Here is a 17494-nt window from a genome sequence, read left to right as displayed (position 1 = left end):
GTTCTGCGAAGAAAGCTGAGTAGTATGAGAAAGCTGAGTAGTAGGGGTTACCATCCTCTTTTTCCCGGACATGTCCGGCCGTCGAGATCGTCCAAAATGTCTGGGATTCGGCTTTTGCTTTCTACAGTCTCCATTCATTGTTTACATGCACACCTTTTGTTTCAATCTAACTGAATTCATTCCGATTGGTGAATCTGAATGTAGTGTTTACAAGAACACTAAACAAGTGATCGGTTGATGTGCGTTTTACCATTGCTAAGAAAATTCCCGCTCCTCCGTGAGAGATGCGAGTACGCTGCGTCTGAGTAATGACGCCACCAGCCTCGCGCCTTTCTCCCGCGGCCCTAAGCCTCGTCCTGGACGCCATAGTAAACATAATGAATGGCGAATGTAGAACGCAAAAGCCGAATCCCGGACATTTTGGGCGATCTCGAAAATCCCGGGCAAACTCGTCACGGAGGACTCACTAGCAGCTAGTTTTGTTTTCAACTGCGCTCTCTTACCGGTAGGCGTGGCTTGGGAGTGGCCTCGTAGGGCAGCGAAGCAAGTGCATTCTGGGAGTTGTTGTCTTTCATCTACATAAGCCAAAAATACATTTTCTGGCTTTTCTCAGTCTAGAAAGCTCCAAATTCAAAAATAATTTCACATTTCTTCCACATAAATTACCTATTTTAAATACACATTCATCTTTCCAGAGGTGAAGTATCCCTTTAAAGAGGTTTGAAGGGACATTAGTTGCCCAGCACACCCAATGTTTTGAAGAAACATTAAAGTTAGCTAAAATCAGCTGGTTTTACTCATCAGCAGAAATTCTGCAGAATTCAAATGCTCATCATTCAAAAAGTTCTGCAGTACATATGATCTGACTCTTGCATAATTACTTATTAATTTTACAGGGTATATACAGGAATTATGGAGTTAAATGTAATACCTTTTAAGACCTTTTAAGACTTTACATACATTAAGAACTCATCGCCACTTCAAGTTTTGACCTGTTACATCGGCAACACTTTAACTTGCATTTAAACATAGCAGTGAGTGTAGTGCAGTCAGTGAGCGTGGTAACAAATGACGTTAAATCTAGCAGGATTCCATAAGCTTCACTGTGTCCCACTATTCGCCTACGCAATGATTAAATTCAGGCAAACTTTAGCATACAACCTCTTTGGACAAATGAAAAGATGATACAACATTTAATACTTAGGAAAATAGCATTTAAGACTTAAATACTTTTTAAGGGCCTTAATTTTCTCTAAATTGATTTATCAACGGTTAATACTTTAAGACCCCATGGACACTGGACACTAGGGCTGAACGATATTCTGTTTTAACATCGACATCGCGATGTGCGAATGAGCGATAGTCACATCGCCGGAACATGCGATGTGAAGGATAGTAGCACCAACAGCGTATTAAGAAAACGGTAGCACACAGTAAACACGAGTCAAAATCAATCAAAATCAGCTATTTGGGACTATTTCGTCTACAAAAAGGAAGATGTTGACCAAAAAGGGGTACTTTTCTGGAGTGTTATAAAGTTGTGGATGGTTGTCTTTTTTAAAAAGTCTTTTATTTTTGATGAAATAAATGCGACCGTTATGAAAGCGGCACAGACTGCTTTAAAACTTTCACAGAGACCTCAAACAGAAAACACAAAGCCTTTCGTTAAAGCGAATTTCGTTTTGTATTAGTTGTATCTTAATTTTAATCAGTGTTTCATTATCCAATTTCCTGGAACTACAATATTGCAGGAGCAGCACGCGCTATAGTGCTTTCACATACTGCCTTTACAGTATGTTAACTGATCCGCGGCTGTACCAGAAACACACACTCACTATTTTTTTTTATTTCAAATCCAGAAATTATCAGCAATTTTTATTTAACTACATGAACGCGTCACTGCATCAGCACCGAAAACATAGAGAGAGAGAGAGAGAGAGAGAGAGAGAGAGAGAGAGAGAGAGAGAGAGAGAGAGAGAGAGAGAGAGAGAGAGAGAGAGAGAGAGAGAGAGAGAGAGAGAGAGAGAGAGAGAGAGAGAGAGAGAGAGAGAGAGAGAGAGAGAGAGAGAGAGAGAGAGAGAGAGAGAGAGAGAGAGAGAGAGAGAGAGAGAAATTTTGGAATTCAAATTTTGGAATAAAATATTAAGTGGCCTTTTTGTCACTTGTAATGAAGCTTGCTTATTAGTGAAATTATTAATATCATGGAATGGTAATTGTTGACTTTAGCCTGGATTGATGGCTCGCAATATATATCGTTGGGAAAAAAATATCGCAATGTAATTTGTTTTCCAATATCGTGCAGCCCTAATGGACACCCAGTTTTAATTTATTAATCTGAAAGTTTAACACTACTAGAGATGAGGAAAATGTAAATGCAATAAAAAAAGAAAGATTCTTAAATGATTCTGAATCAGTCCACAAAAAAAAATATGAATAATATAAAGATTTAAATGAATTTTGTGAATAAAGTTTGCACGTCTCATTTATTTATTTTTTAAAGTTGTATGTTTCATATAATCTAGAATAGATATGGAATAAATAGCATTCAATACAAAATGAGTATCTCTCATATATTGAAATCGAGTTTTTATGTGAAAGATTTGCTTTGTTGTGCATTTTAATCATATTACAAAATAATTTATTGAGGCCAAACATAAATAACATTATAAACTGGTCACTTCACCACGTGACAGCTACAAAGAGGCTCCTGATTGGTTAACGCGGCGCGAATTGACGCAGAAGTTCAGATTTTTCAACTCGGGCAGCAGACACGAATTCGCGTCAAACGCGTGAATGCACAATAAAATCATTCGTGCGTAACGCGCTTAACGCGCCAGACGCACAATTCGCGGCATTCGAATGAGGCGTATTCGCGTCTACCGTGCCGCGCTCTACGCCTCATTCGCGCCGCAGGAATTTTTTACGCGCGTAACACGTCTTTGCATTGACTTAACATTGAAATCACTTGCGCCTGACGCGCTATTCGCGTCCGGTGTGAACGCACCATGAGGATTGTTTCTCTCCCCTACCGTTCCTTTAAATAAGTGTCTTGCACATTTTCACCCATCACAGAGGAAAAACCATAGACTGTAAAAAATATGGACAAAGCGTCTGTGACGTCGCCCATAGACTTTCTGAAGAACGGTTTTGAAGCCGTTTATGGGGGGTATGGGCGGCGCCATCTTGGAAAATCTTGGAAAATCCTAACCCCGCCCACCTTCTGGCCAATCCATATATGGGTAAAGGACGCAGCGCGCGTCACTCAGCTCGCTCTGCTACTCCGGTTATCTCTGTACATTTTAGGCAACGAAATATGTTATAAAACACCATACTAACTCTTTTCGTTTTCATTTAAAGAAATCTTAAACATTATGGCCACAAAAATGTGGTTCAGGCAACGCGTATTGATTATATTCACTGCATATAACGTTTGCCTATAACAAAACGAAATATAAAACACAAACCTGCCTCTTTTCGTTTTAAATATAATATACAAATATTAAACATTTTAATATGGTCCAGGCAATATGTGCATTTGTACTAAACAACAGATGTTGCAGTAAACATTACAGATCATCTTCGTTGAAAAATTTAAAATGACAAAACTCAACCCAGTCTCTTTTTGTTAAATTTCAGTTTTATCAATATTAGCTATTATAAAAGTACAAAGTAAAAGGTACAAGAAGATATACAAATAAAGCAAACAATTCAGTCAAACATACAAAGTCAGCGCTCTAGTCTAACCATACAACGGTAAAGTTAAATAGCTTATAAAATTATGAAACTTCCCCTCAGCCAAAACGATTGGCCAGGGAACAAATTATAGATTCACGAGACCAAAAATCGCCCGTTAGATATACACAAGACGAATTATATCTCATATTTAACCACTACAGAGACGCCAGAGTCAGCGGCAAACGTGAGAACAACTAGCCGAGGAAAGGCTGTTCCAAGCGGGGTACATGAGCGCCGAGTGCCCGGTCATCGCTGGATCTCACAACCTGGATAAAATTCATAAATCTTTATAAATAAACCACAGATTTGAGCTTTAAACAACTACATTCTCGCCTGAAAAACTCTTAAAACTACATTTCATGATTCAAAAACAGAAGTATTATATTTCAACTGTGTTAAAAAAATGGCGCTTCTTATGTTGTCATTCTCCTTGGCGCTGCCTTATCAGCGGTCAATCAAGCTGTCAATCAAAGTTAACCACGCCCTTATTTGTCATACATTTTATATCTAAATACGATCTAAACTAACGAGTCAGAAAAAAATCCACCCCCCTCACAGTTGTCAGGCACTCGGAACCTATCGAAAAATACAATAAAAGTCCATGGGACCAACCTGTAAAAACATGAATTTATGCTGTGAAAACGGACATTTTAACATTGGGTCTATGGACATTTTCTTCCTTTTGGGACCTTCCTCTAGCGGATTTTCGATGTATTGCAGTTTTTCGCACTTCTGGGTAGGCTTCATTTTTCAGATTAGAATGTTGCCGCTTGGGAAAAACGAACGGGTCTTTCAGAAAGCATGGTAGAGGGAAAGTAGGAACAGACTAAAGAGTGACAGTGGGCCAATAAAAATCTCCCCCCCTCTCTCTCTCTCTCCCTCTCTCCCACTGAAATAACTTGTGCAGAAACTTTTTTTTTTCATCCTGGTTCCTGGAGAGAATTGGCAGCCCATTTTATTGGACCCAAGGGAAATTACATGCTTTATATTCCATCTCCCCACACATGTCAGGACAAGAGCACATCTGTCCAGAGTTGACACTGGGATGAATAGAAGGGGAGAAAAAGAGCAAGGGCGGTGAGAGACAGAGAAAGGGAGAAAGAGAGAAGGGAGATGAAAAGTGCTGATCGCTGAACATGGAAGAACTGAGATGTTTATGTGATATCAATAGTTGTTTCAAAAGCTAGAGAGCCTAAATGCAGATGTAAACAGAGTCTAAAACATTTTGTAGTACGTTTTCGTAGAGTAGACAGTCGATGAGTTAAAAAAAACACACAAAAGACCACCTACTCCCTGCATACTGACCTAATGTGTAAACATTATGGGAAACATGCTAGCCAGACAGGATTTAAACTTTGTCGGTTTCCAAATTTGGTTTGAAGATGAAAAACGTACCAAGCACAATGCTCTCTCACCATTCCTGATTTCTAACACGCACTCACAGTGTTCAGCATGGTCTTGCAGCTATCAGAGCAAAGTTGCTGTTTACTCATTTTTCCGTCGTCTCCTTTCACGTACATATGCAAACGTGCAAGCTTATTTCATCTATTAGATCAAAACATCTGTAAAAGCCCATTCATTTACTCGCCAATATACCCTCCCCTCAAAGAATCAGGACAGAAGTGGTCAAAAGTTCTCAAAAGAGAATAGAGGTTAAAACAACAGGTGTAAATGGGAATGTGTCTCCCTCGTCAACCTGTGATCCGATCAACCAAAATGCATCTTAACACCAGGTGTAAACAGGGCCACAAAGGCAGTTCAAAACAGCAGGAAGCAATTATTTTGCCTTTTAAAGGAGTCATGAACTGAAAAATATAAGAGGTCATCATATTATAAGAATATCCTGTAAGTTTCAGACCCGCCCACTGGCGTTAGTGAGATGAGGAAGAAAGAGCAGCACAGGGTAACTTACTGGACTAAAAATAACATTACCTTCCAAAGGATCCTAATGCTAGGAATGTGGATATTTATTTCCAACAATGTGAATGTCTCAGTAGAACATTAGGCTATTCGTATTCTGTACATTTCACTGGATTCTTTGGTAAATCAGTCCGCAAACCCGGCGCTGGCTTTGCAGGATTTTACGATATGGACTCGACAGTATTGCCACAACGTGCAAGTAACCCTGTTCATTCTAATGCCTGATCTGTGACCAGTGATTTCTGATGTAATGATTCATGTAGCTACAGTCAGATGTTTTTGTCCTGTCAGTAAATCAAATAAGTGACTAAACGGTCAACTTCAAATTGTTTCTCTTAGTAGGATGTAAATAATCTGTTATTTAAACTGACATATATATATAAATAAAACGATCAAAGAACCAGGGCTCGAGACTTACGGCGTCCTATCGTCCTGGGGACGATAGAAAATGTGTTTAGGACGAACAGAAATGTTCTCCAGGACGCCTACAGGACGAAAGACATTTTTGTATGCGTGTTCATTTATTACTAGCCTATTAGGGTAACTTACTTAGAAAATGGCAAAATTAACCGACCAAGCGCTGACTACAACGGAGCGCGTCTTCTCATGCTGTTACTATAGTTACTATCACTGGCCGACTACTCACCCGGAGACTTGTTTTGCGGTACATCTATCACATGGCTTATTTTCACAGATGAAAACGAGACGATAACTAAAAAACTAGTTTTGAATGACAAAAACTATGGCGAAAATCTATTGTCATTTTCGTCAACGAATAAAAAATAGACAAAAAAATGTTAGATAGTGACGATTTGGGAAGCGATCCAGTCAGAACTGATGTCCTGCGTTTGTGGTAGATGCGCACATTTGTACATTTGTACTGTAACGTGCTGATCTACCCAGCGGCACACGGGTTGACATGCGCTGCATGTCTCATAAAACGTTAAAAAATGTAAACGTCTGTGAGAATGAGTAGAGCAGACATATAGATCTGAATAAGAGTGACGACGGAAAAAAAGAGCTCTATTCGGTGCGGTTTTCTGTGCGCACACACCCGACCCGAAGCGTGCAGCCATGCACACATAGACACCTATACAGCACGCGAGTACTGAATTGAGCTCTCTTTCGTGTCTGAATGGACAAATACACACAACATTATTAGGGGTGGGGGGAAAAATCGATTCTTAGATGAATCGCGATTCGGGACGTGGACGATTCTGAATCGATTCACAAATGTCAAAAATCGATTTTCAAAAAAAAAAAAATTCTAATAACGTAACATTGACGGAACGCAAAAGGCGGAACTCTGAAGCGGACGTGCACGTGCGCGGACAGTCTGTGGCGTGCACATAACAGAGACGCGCACATAACGGACGCATGATGGCTAAGCGCCAAATGTGCAATGCCAGTCACAAAAAGTTACATTTTGACTGTAAGTTACTCTCTGCAGATGTTCATTCACTTTCTTCGTATAAGCTGTTTTTGATTGTGGTATACAGCAAACATTTCAAGTCATAACTCTTTATTATTTAGTTGTGTACTATAAGTCAAGAGCGACTTTGTATGTTACTAATTATTCAGAATATGCATAAGTCCACAAGCATTATACGTTATGATAGCTTCTGGTACATTATTCTATATTTTTGAACGAAAACTGTTTGTGAATTTGCTACAGCAAAATGTTTTTGTTTTTTTTTGTATGAAGGATTATATTGCTAATTGGAAATAACAAGAGGATGTTGGTTAGAAGTCTATTATTAAATGCTACTATGCTAGAGATTCAGAATATGCTGAAGTTTGTATTAATTTACTACAAGTATGCTGCTAGTACAAGCACACATTTATTTTCCTGTTGGTTCTCAGCAATGTTGGGACATATGCTGGCAAATGTAACCTTACAGTTGACTTGCCAAATCACTTCCATTTGTTTTATTAATAAAATTAATATAGGAAGTATTAGAAGTAAGTTCGTTATGGGTCATCATAAATACTTTGCTTTAAAAGTGCCAAGTAAAAACATTTTTTCAATGTTTTTGATAAAAGGCACTTCCCTGAGAATTGAACTTAATAAATGTGAAAAAGACACTTTAATGTTTATGTTTGTCATTCTGTATAGCAAAGCAGATGAGAGTAGATCATGATCAGAAACCTGATTAGAAATCATTATGAATAAAATCGAATTGTTTTGAATCGAAAATCTTTTTGAATCGAAAATCGATTTTGAATCGAATCGTGGCCTCAAGAATCGGAATCGAATCGAATCGTGAGATGGTAAAAGATTCCCACCCCTAAACATTATGTCGAAATGTCCGTTTTGGAGAGTATTCACTTAAACAGTCTTAAACAGTTTGGAGTGCATCGGATGTGCATCAGTGCAATTGGATCCGCATGTCATTGGACATGATCCGATGTCTTAAAGTGACAGTGGGTAATAAACCTAATGCGGTCTGTGTCCTTAATATTGATCAAGCAACAAAAGAAAAAGAGAAAAGCATTCACTGCTCGCTAATAGCTTTAATAAGGATTCATTATATTTAATTCAAACAAATAAATATGTCTGCTGCTTGAAAGAATAAAGAATGATGATATTTTTGAGATATGTAGTCACCAGTATTTATTTGTTATTGTTTAATCCAACCAACTCAAAAAGTTTTAAGCTGTATGTATTTCTCTTAATTTTCGTATATGTAAAAAAAAAAAAAAAAAAAAAAAAGGATTTGTTCTGCATGAATACAAAAAAGCATTTAACTCCTGTTATTTTTTTATTAAATCTGTTTTTTACTTGTTTACAGAGTATACTTTGAATGGAGCTAAATAAATCTAATAATATATATCAAAACATTTTAATGGCGTTTTTATTATGTGACTAACAACTATAGATGATAATAACAAATTACAGAAACAACATGTTTATTTTGGGACGGTTGACATTCACTTTAGGACGGTTCAAATTGATTTTCAGGACGGAGGTGAAAAAAGTTAGTCTGGAGCCCTGCAAAGAACGCTCCGTTTACAATTGCTTTCTAAGTAAAAATCATACTAACATTATATGTGCACCCCAGGAAACATTATGAAACAATAAAACTATGCAATTCATGACCCCTTTAAATTACCTTCATGTGAAAAAGTCTAAGACAGGACATAGCCTTACCGGCTAATGAAAAATGTCATCCAATATCAGAACAAGAGAAAAATTTAGATAACACAATCCAAATCAGGATCTAAGCCATAGTTAGCAAGCCATAGTATATATCAGACATCTTTATTTAGAGCAGGTTGTCTCAATTCAAACAAGCCCACACACATGCTTAGATCTTGAGAAAATCCTCATGGAGTGACATGACATGCTGCTTGGCTAAAGCTATAGGACTTCCGGGATCAGATCACGTCTTTAACACTTTAAAAAAGTTTAACCAATGGAAACTGGATCTCTGGTATGGTACGTAGGGACGATGTGTAGAGACCAATTAGACGCCGTTTTAGAGCTGGAGCGCGTCTGGACTGGGATGATCGCTCCAATAATCAGACCTTGATTTAACGTGCACCACAGAATAGGAGCGCACACAGCTGAAATAGCGCAGGAAGATAATCACTCTCAACCAGGATATTATTACTTATTACATGAAATTCTAAATATTTTTATGCTTTGTTGCGTTTACACATATAGGTAGCTCATGATGACAAGAAATTAGTAGTCAGTATTGGCTGAAAAAATTCTGATCGGAGCATCACTAGCATGTACTGTGCAGCAAGATGATAATTGGGTAAAGGGTGTAAACATATAAATGGAAAAGATTATTATTCATCCATGCCCTGTCCTCGTTTGGGTCGTCCCATTCAATATTTAACCAGTCACAGTCAGTGGAGCGCAATGAGGCCTGCTAAAACAGAACAGGTGTCTTTTCAAAATCATTTAGCATTCTGCTGTGATGGGAGGATGAACTCCTGAACTGATAAAAAAGGAGTGAAAGAGGAGTGAAAATCAATGTCCCTCACAATGGCACATGCAGGTAATGGAAACATCACTCACTCGTCCAATCAGACGCCTTGCCTGAGCAGAAGAGGATGTATGGGTATGAATTAAATTAGGCCGCCCAAAATATTCTCAGTGCTCATGCCCCATACACACAATCCCTCATCTCTCATCCGTTGTAAGGAGGAGAACGAGAATATTAATACAAATCAAACATCAGCCAAGCAAAGGATGGCCAACCTCACCCACACAATCACAAAACCCATCAAGCTCATCATTACCAACCACACACATACAGAAAACAGAGACACACACACACATAGCTGTTGCAAAACTGTTCATTTCATCGTAGTGACAACAGAATGTCTATTTGTAATTAAAACGAAACTAATAACTGTCTAACTGTAAAGGACTGTCTCAACTCTACAAGTAAAACAGCAAACAGGACAATGCATAAAACAGAGCATTTATCAACATGTCACCAGCATTCAGCTTAAATCACTATGATTGATGTTTAATCCATAGATAAAAAGAATCCTAGATATCAAGCTGCAGAAAAAAAAATTGAATTTATTTATTTATTAAAAATATCATGTGTGATGTTTTTTTATCCATCAAGTCTGAGTGGATTCCCAAGGGTACAACATCTCATTCTTTTGACATGAAGGACCTTGTACATCAGCTAACAGATTCAAACATTGGCAGTTACAATCGTCACCTTTTTGGGCACAGGTTAAACGCTCAATTTGACTTGAACGCTCAAACATTCGCTTCGATCACATCAATCTAGTTTTTTTGGTTTATAATGCAAGCCAGTTGATAAAATTTGAAAGAAAGGAAAAAACTATATTTAGCACAAAAAACAGTCATCTCTAGGGAAGCACTATTATAGATAATTATTTGTAAATATTACGTAGGGATGCAACAACTAATCGATCAAATTGATAATAATTGATAATGAAAATAATCGACAACAAATGCCATTATTAATTAGTGCACATCAAACAGACGGGACGCGAAAGGAAACCAATTAAAATTCAGAGCAAAAAAAAATTAAATCATTTTGATGAAATATCTGTTGTTGGACATTAAATTTAGGTTTAAAAGTCCACATGTAATTCAAGAATTTTATAAGAGTGGTAACAGTAAAGGGATAACAGCGTGTAATTGCATAAATGTAAGACATTTCTTACATTTACAGGAAAAAGAATTGACAGTCAAGTCAAGTCACATTTATCTATATAGCGCTTTTTACAATGCAGATTGTTTCAAAGCAGCTTTACAGATTATTATAGGAAAATAATGCAACAAAGTTTGTTTCCAGAAGAAAAGAGTGTCACAGTCCAGCTTAAAGGGGTCATATAATGGTACATGCACTTTTACAAGTTGATGGTACTGAAATGTGTGTTGGCAGTGCCTGTACACAACCATCATAAAATGATCCATGATCATAAAAAAATCCATCCAGTGTTTTTTTTTAAATCTCCTTATGTTTTCCAATCTCTCAGATCAAGCCGTTCGACCTAGTGACGTCACACGGTCGGATGCCCATCCCACGATTTTTTATTGACAGCAGCGTTTCAACGCAGTCCCGCCCTTGCTCGTGAGCGAGCTGTCTGTCATCATAGTCTGCGCGTCATTGTTGATACTTACTGGAGCACTGTCTATGAGCAGAATGGCGTCTAAGCGATTGTGGTGTTCTGTTCTTGGGTGTAATGCACAGCAGTCTTTTTGATGTTCCTAAATCCGAACCGCTGAAGACGCAGTGGCTGAGTTTGTTTTCGAAAGGAAATATTCCCCACGATCAACGTCAATGCTTTCATGTTTGTGCGAATCATTTCACACACCAGACTGCTTTACAAAAGAGGGTCAGTATAAAGCTGGTTTTGCTAAGAAGCTGCTCCTGAAAAAAGGATCGGTACCAACTATTCGTGTTCCTGCTGCACCTCCAGAAGAAGTGAGTGTAACGTTTTATTAACCTTTATATTAATCTTTGCAAATCGCTAGCTGCACGCTTCACGATGAATGCGGCTATTTTTACACTCAGGGTACATTACGGCATGTTTTCTATGTACGACGTTATAAATTTAATTCATTATCCCATGTTTATAATAAACAACACGTTATGGTTATTGTGTTACAAACGGTGTACGCACAGAACAGAGGGGCAGGGTGAGCAAAGCTCATTATCATTTAAAGACACAGGCACTGAAATGGCGTGCTGAAAACAGAGCTGTTTTTGACCAGGTAAAATGAGTGTTTTCTTACAATACTAATGAGAATTTTTAATTAAAGTATATTACAAACTTTTAATTTAGACCCTAAAGAATCATATTAGCTTGTACAAAAATGGCATTATATGACCCCTTTAAGTAAGTTCAGTGATGTTTCATTTTGACAGTAACAGGTTACTGTGTCCAGAGTGAAGATGTGTGTTCCTGCAGAACATTCCTCTTATCTGTTACCACCAAGTTTGTGTTTTTTGTTTATTATCTTTATTATTATATTCATTTTTAATGTAGGGATTTAAACTAAAAATATTTAAAAATTTGTAGGGGGGAAAGCTTCAGGCATACCAATGGTTTAACACCATTGTCATTGGCCAATGCCAAAATGGTCACCAATCTATTGTGCATACCTTGCCCAAAATTAACAATAAGAAGCATCAATGCATCTTAGAATGGAGTAGTTTTCTCAGCCTCTAAGGAAAAGAATAAAAGAAGGTGGTAACATACATGGTAAAATAACTTCCAAAGTTGACCAATATCAGCCTTGACTGCATGTGAATATCAACATCCAGACGTTCCAACAGGGAACTGCAGAGAGGGACCTCTGGGAATCCTAGTTATAATAAAATACTATATGTCCATTTTCATTAGGGAATTGTCATGGCCTTCTTTCTCTTGCATCTTATTGAAGATAGAAGATCACAATAATGAGTCTACATGGATCAGTCATGTTAAAAGAATTACTCTTCCCTCCCTAATGTGAAATACTCATCATGGTCCTCCCAACCTAAATCTTAATGGAAAAAAAAAAAAAAAACCACCATGTCAAATGTTATTAGTTTTTTAGCAATAAATCAACATTTACTATAGTCTTTGCTTCCTCACACTTATCTTGTTTTATTCATCCCACAACAGTGACCTATAAGAACAAAACACTGCAGGCTTTCATCAGCATAGCTGAATAAAACAGTTTTGTGTCATACTCTAGTCAGACAATGCCAAAAATACAAATTAAAAAAAGATTGAATTGTTTGGAGAAGTTTTAACCTTGCGGAGGAACAAATGAAAAGGTGCCAGGTGTGAGTAATGTTCGGGCTAGACTCCTCACGCAAGGTCGGACATTGCTCTCCGATTGTGGATCATTCCACCAGCGACGTTCACGGCCATAACAAACAGCTGCATGTGCCAGAACGACGTTCAGGGTGCTAATAGAAATCATGACATTTCATGAATTATGCCAATAAAGAATGCAGCACTGATGAAAACAGTTTAACACCGACTCTCCTGCTCGAACATGCTCTCGTCTTTCTCTCTCTTCTCCATCATCACAGATGAGGTTTATTTTTCCATCCATAGTCTTTGAAATTGGACACACTGCTTAGTGCAGTCTGTCAATTTAACTTTAACTGCTTGTAATAACTTTATCTGCACGCACACACTGGGGTCTCTATCCCACTTATCTATTGGATTTTTTTGTTATCGGAATTAGGAAAATGTTTCAGATAAAAAGGACACTGAACAAAAATGAGTGTCCTAAAGCAACGCACTCATAGTGCTTCTAGGGTCACGTTCTCAAATGAATTAGACCATATCTTGTTATGAGTCTGTGCTCAGAATAGAAAGCAAGTGATTCTGGTCCCCCAAGCACTCCATAGCTAAAAAAAAAAAAAAAAAAAACAATAATTTTGCCTAGTCACTTAGGCCTATTTGAAATGTGTAGGCTTTAATGTATTCTTACTTTTTTTTTTTTGAAAGATCAATTAAAAGCTCAGTCTTTAAAAATGATCAAAGCCACAATAAAGTAAAATAGATATTAATAAAAAAAAAATTATATATATATATATATATATATATATATATATATATATATATATATATATTATATATATATATATATTTTTTTTTTTTTTTTTTTAGGGTGGTCCTCATTTTTAAAGTCTCCCAATTGTCATGCTCTTAACCCTTCAAATTGTTCCTTTATATAAGAAAATACAGCATGCCAATTTTTATGGCAGTAACATAATAATTACTGGTAGCTCAATAGCTTTCTGAGATTTTGAGGATTTTTGTAAAAAACGATCATTTTAATTGGTATTGTACCTGGCTAGTAAAATTCCAAAAAAATCTCCACATATTCCATTATATGCTCCATATATTCCTAAATATGTATTTTAGATGCATATCTCAGTTTACTTATTGTAGAAACTAAATCCAAATTAATCCATCCATGACCCGGTTTAGCAGATTTACCTTTCCTGGTGGAATCAATACATATATTTCTATTGATGATGACCTTGCTTATTGTTTGGGTTTAGAGCACATTTTTTTGGTTTAAAAAATTACATTACATTCCTTGCAATTGAACTGGAACTTTGGCCGAATCAAGCAGATTATCAGGAGACACAGGCAATTATACATGCAATGAAAGTAGTCAATGATCACGCCGAGAGAGGAGTGGCTCTGATTCAAGAATACAATGGCTATCTCACACACTCTGAAGAACAATTGCAGTTTCTCCTTCATGTGCTGGAAGATCACCGACGGATCTATCCAGACTGCAAAAAGTCAACACTGGCTGCTGAGCATCAGAAATGAGGGATTGTTGAAAACTTTGTGCTTTTTTTTAGATTGTTGTCATTGTTGTCATGTCAGTGTTGCTCTGATTTCAATAAAATGTAGTTCATTTGCAGCAACTTTTAATATCACTTGCATATCACAATAACGCCGCACAGCTTAACATAGGCAATCTTCCACATGATTGAGCTACCTCTAAATATAATTTTTTTTCAACATTTTTGCATATTTCTAATTTTGAAGTTAAAAGGAACCGTTTAAGAGGTTAATGTTTGTGTGCAAACATTTTGCACACAAAAAAATCTCCAAGGACAACAGAATGACATCAACAGTAACAACACCATGAGAATAAAATATGCATTTCCTCTCCTATCTCCCGTATTCTCCTCTACACTTCCAACCATCCCTGCAGCATTGCATCTCTCTGTGTAAACTGCATTTAAAACTATGCTGTAAAAATAGAGTAGTTTTAATGGTCACCAAAAAAAAAGAAAAAAGGGAAAGCGTATTCAAAAAACTATTCACAAATTGTTTATCATCTTCACCCTCCTGGAGAGGCCTCTCTGTCATGTTTGCAGTACAAATGCAGGCAAACAGCAGGAGAGCTCGTCGCAAAAGGCATCAAACAATTAAGAAGTAGGAGGGAAAACCTGGGGCGACGTGGCAATCGGTAATAGTAATACATATTAATAAATATGAAATCACAGCACTCCGCTGAGTTACACACCGTCGGGCAAATGTCAGAGGTCAGATGTGGTAGGTGGCCAGGATGAATAGTTCAATGTGTGTGTTTGAGTATTCAGCAGGCTGCAATATCAAGCTGGCTTGTCAAGTTTGAGATGTAAGAAAGCTTTTACGAATGCCTTCCAGTGGAAAAGTGTTTGTGCAACCTGAGCAGGTTTCTACAAAAGACACAGCAGCAAAAATATCCTGCGAAATTACATGTCAAAGAGAAAGAGGAAAACTTTGATACAAGAAAACTTGACTAACATTATATATTAAAATAAATGCAACAAAAACTCTATGTGAGTACCTGACTGGGTTGCTGGTGAGTGACACTCTGAGGGAGTCCAGACAGGCAAACAGTCTCTCATCGGTGGCGCCACCTTTCAGCTCAATCAGAAACTCCTGAGGAGAGATTTGACTGCTGCTCCTCAAACCACCCTGTCAGAGAACAATGGAGAGAAAATACTATTAGATGGTCACAACTCACAAGCATTGAAACACTGTTTTGTAGATTTCAGTTTTTCCCTATTCAAGTAGACTGGAGCTCTACTTGCATGATTGGAAATTGCTGCCCGGGGCAGTACGTAGAGGGCTGCAGAGTAGACTTGCCTTAAAATAAGATTACATTATGTTTGTTTCTTTTTACAAATTTAAAGGCTCAATGTGTGGTTTGAAAAAAATCACAATGAATGAACAACAAATTCCTAAATTTCCTCTGAAAAGAAAATATTTTTCCGACTTAGTCTGAAAATTACATTTATTATCATTTGTAGGCTATTGAATATTGATCATCTTCTTCAAACTTCTTTTATTAGTTTGAAAGGCTTTCATTTTTTGGAGAAGCCAGCAAATAAACATGCCAAAAAGTGTGGCTGTCGCTTGCCAAATTTGAGATTAAGAGCTCCTAGAATTGACAAACAAAAATGCACAAAGATTTCTGCCTATTCAATTACTGACTAAACAAAACAGCAATTACTAGAATTAGTTGGCAAAACTTGTACTAAACCAAATATTGCACATTGCAAAATGAACATTAGTGAACATTCTTATTCTAACGTTTTATTTGTGTATTAAACAATGTGGGAAAAAAGGAAAACGAGGAGAAGGATAATGAGAAGTAGTAGAAAAAAGGAGGAAGAGAAGTAGTAGAAGGAGGAGGAGAAAAAGGAAAAGGAGAAGGAGAAAAGGGAGGAAAAAGAGGAGGAAAGGGAGGAAAAGGAAGAGGAAAAGGATAAGGAAAAGAAAGGAAATGGTGAAGGAGAATAAGAAAGATAAAGAGGAAAAGGAGGAATGACAACAACAAACAACAGGAAGAAAAACAAGCACAAAAATAAAATTAGTAAACCTCCACACCTCCCAATGTCATATAAATCCTGTGACATAGATCTAACAGAGACAATAAAAAAAAATTCTTCTATTTTTGTCATTGTTTGTGGTTCTTGAAGACACTGCATGTTAATGAGGAAAATAATTATGTGTGATTTATCTTTAAGATTTTTTTTCTCTGAACATGCATGCCTTTGCTTGCTTCCACATATTTAGACATTTTTCGAGTAATCTTGCACACAATGGGTGGGTGACAGACTGGTATTGAATACTCATTTGCAAAGTCACAGTTTCGGTTCATATGTCACCAGTAGTGGTGCACAGTTAGATTCATTTAAGGCCAAAACGATACTGATATTTGAAACTTAAGGTCAATCACAAAGAAGAACTTTAGGATATTTCACATGCATTAAAGCCTATAGGAACACTATAGGCAAACTAGTAAAAACCATGCAGCATCACACATGTCACAAATGCATTAAAAAAACAAGAGAAATGCAAATACTAGCTTCAAAATAGATCATTATTGTCTATGATTGCTCTTGAGGGTTTGTTTAGGTTAGTAAAGCAAATCACTAAGAATGAAGTAGTTTAGGGGGAGGATAAACAGCAGGATAAACTGTCACTCATATTCAAGTACAGTCAAGATTTAAATTTCCATCTTTCTTTTAGTGTGCTTTCAGACTTGGTTTGATTATCTGGTCTGAACCAGAGTTCAATTGCATTCGACAGCATTCACATAACCCAAACAAACCAACTCAAACGTCAATCAAACCCAGGTGTGCACCAAAAGTGCTAGTGTGAAAGCACCCTTAGTCAATGAACTCTTCTGGGCTGCCATTTAGCCATTCAAGATAATTACCGTAATTACCTATACATTCATACTACTCAATTCAATTGGATTTAATACTTACATTTCAAATGTGTTGTTAGAAATGGCCAGCAGAGTTTGGTTATTTACAGGAGACGTTTCACCTCTAGTGTATGTTGGGCGGTGGGGTTTGTGTTCAGC

The 17494-nt window shown here is 37.2% G+C and overlaps 1 protein-coding gene across 1 annotated transcript in view; it reads right to left on the bottom strand.

Moving 5' to 3' along the window:
* diaph3 (diaphanous-related formin 3) overlaps positions 1–17494 on the bottom strand; it is a 363248-nt gene that overhangs the window by 246232 nt on the left and 99522 nt on the right. The window contains exon 6 of the mRNA XM_081358271.1: positions 15464–15594. Coding sequence (XP_081214397.1) covers positions 15464–15594 — 131 coding nt within the window. The remainder of the gene's footprint in view (positions 1–15463; positions 15595–17494) is intronic.

The sequence above is a fragment of the Scardinius erythrophthalmus genome (genome assembly GCF_964197995.2).
Source record: "Scardinius erythrophthalmus genome assembly, chromosome: 25".
Classification (NCBI taxonomy): Eukaryota; Metazoa; Chordata; class Actinopteri; order Cypriniformes; family Leuciscidae; genus Scardinius; species Scardinius erythrophthalmus.
Note: the sequence above shows the minus strand (reverse complement) of the source record. Positions and strands in the feature narration are given on the sequence as shown.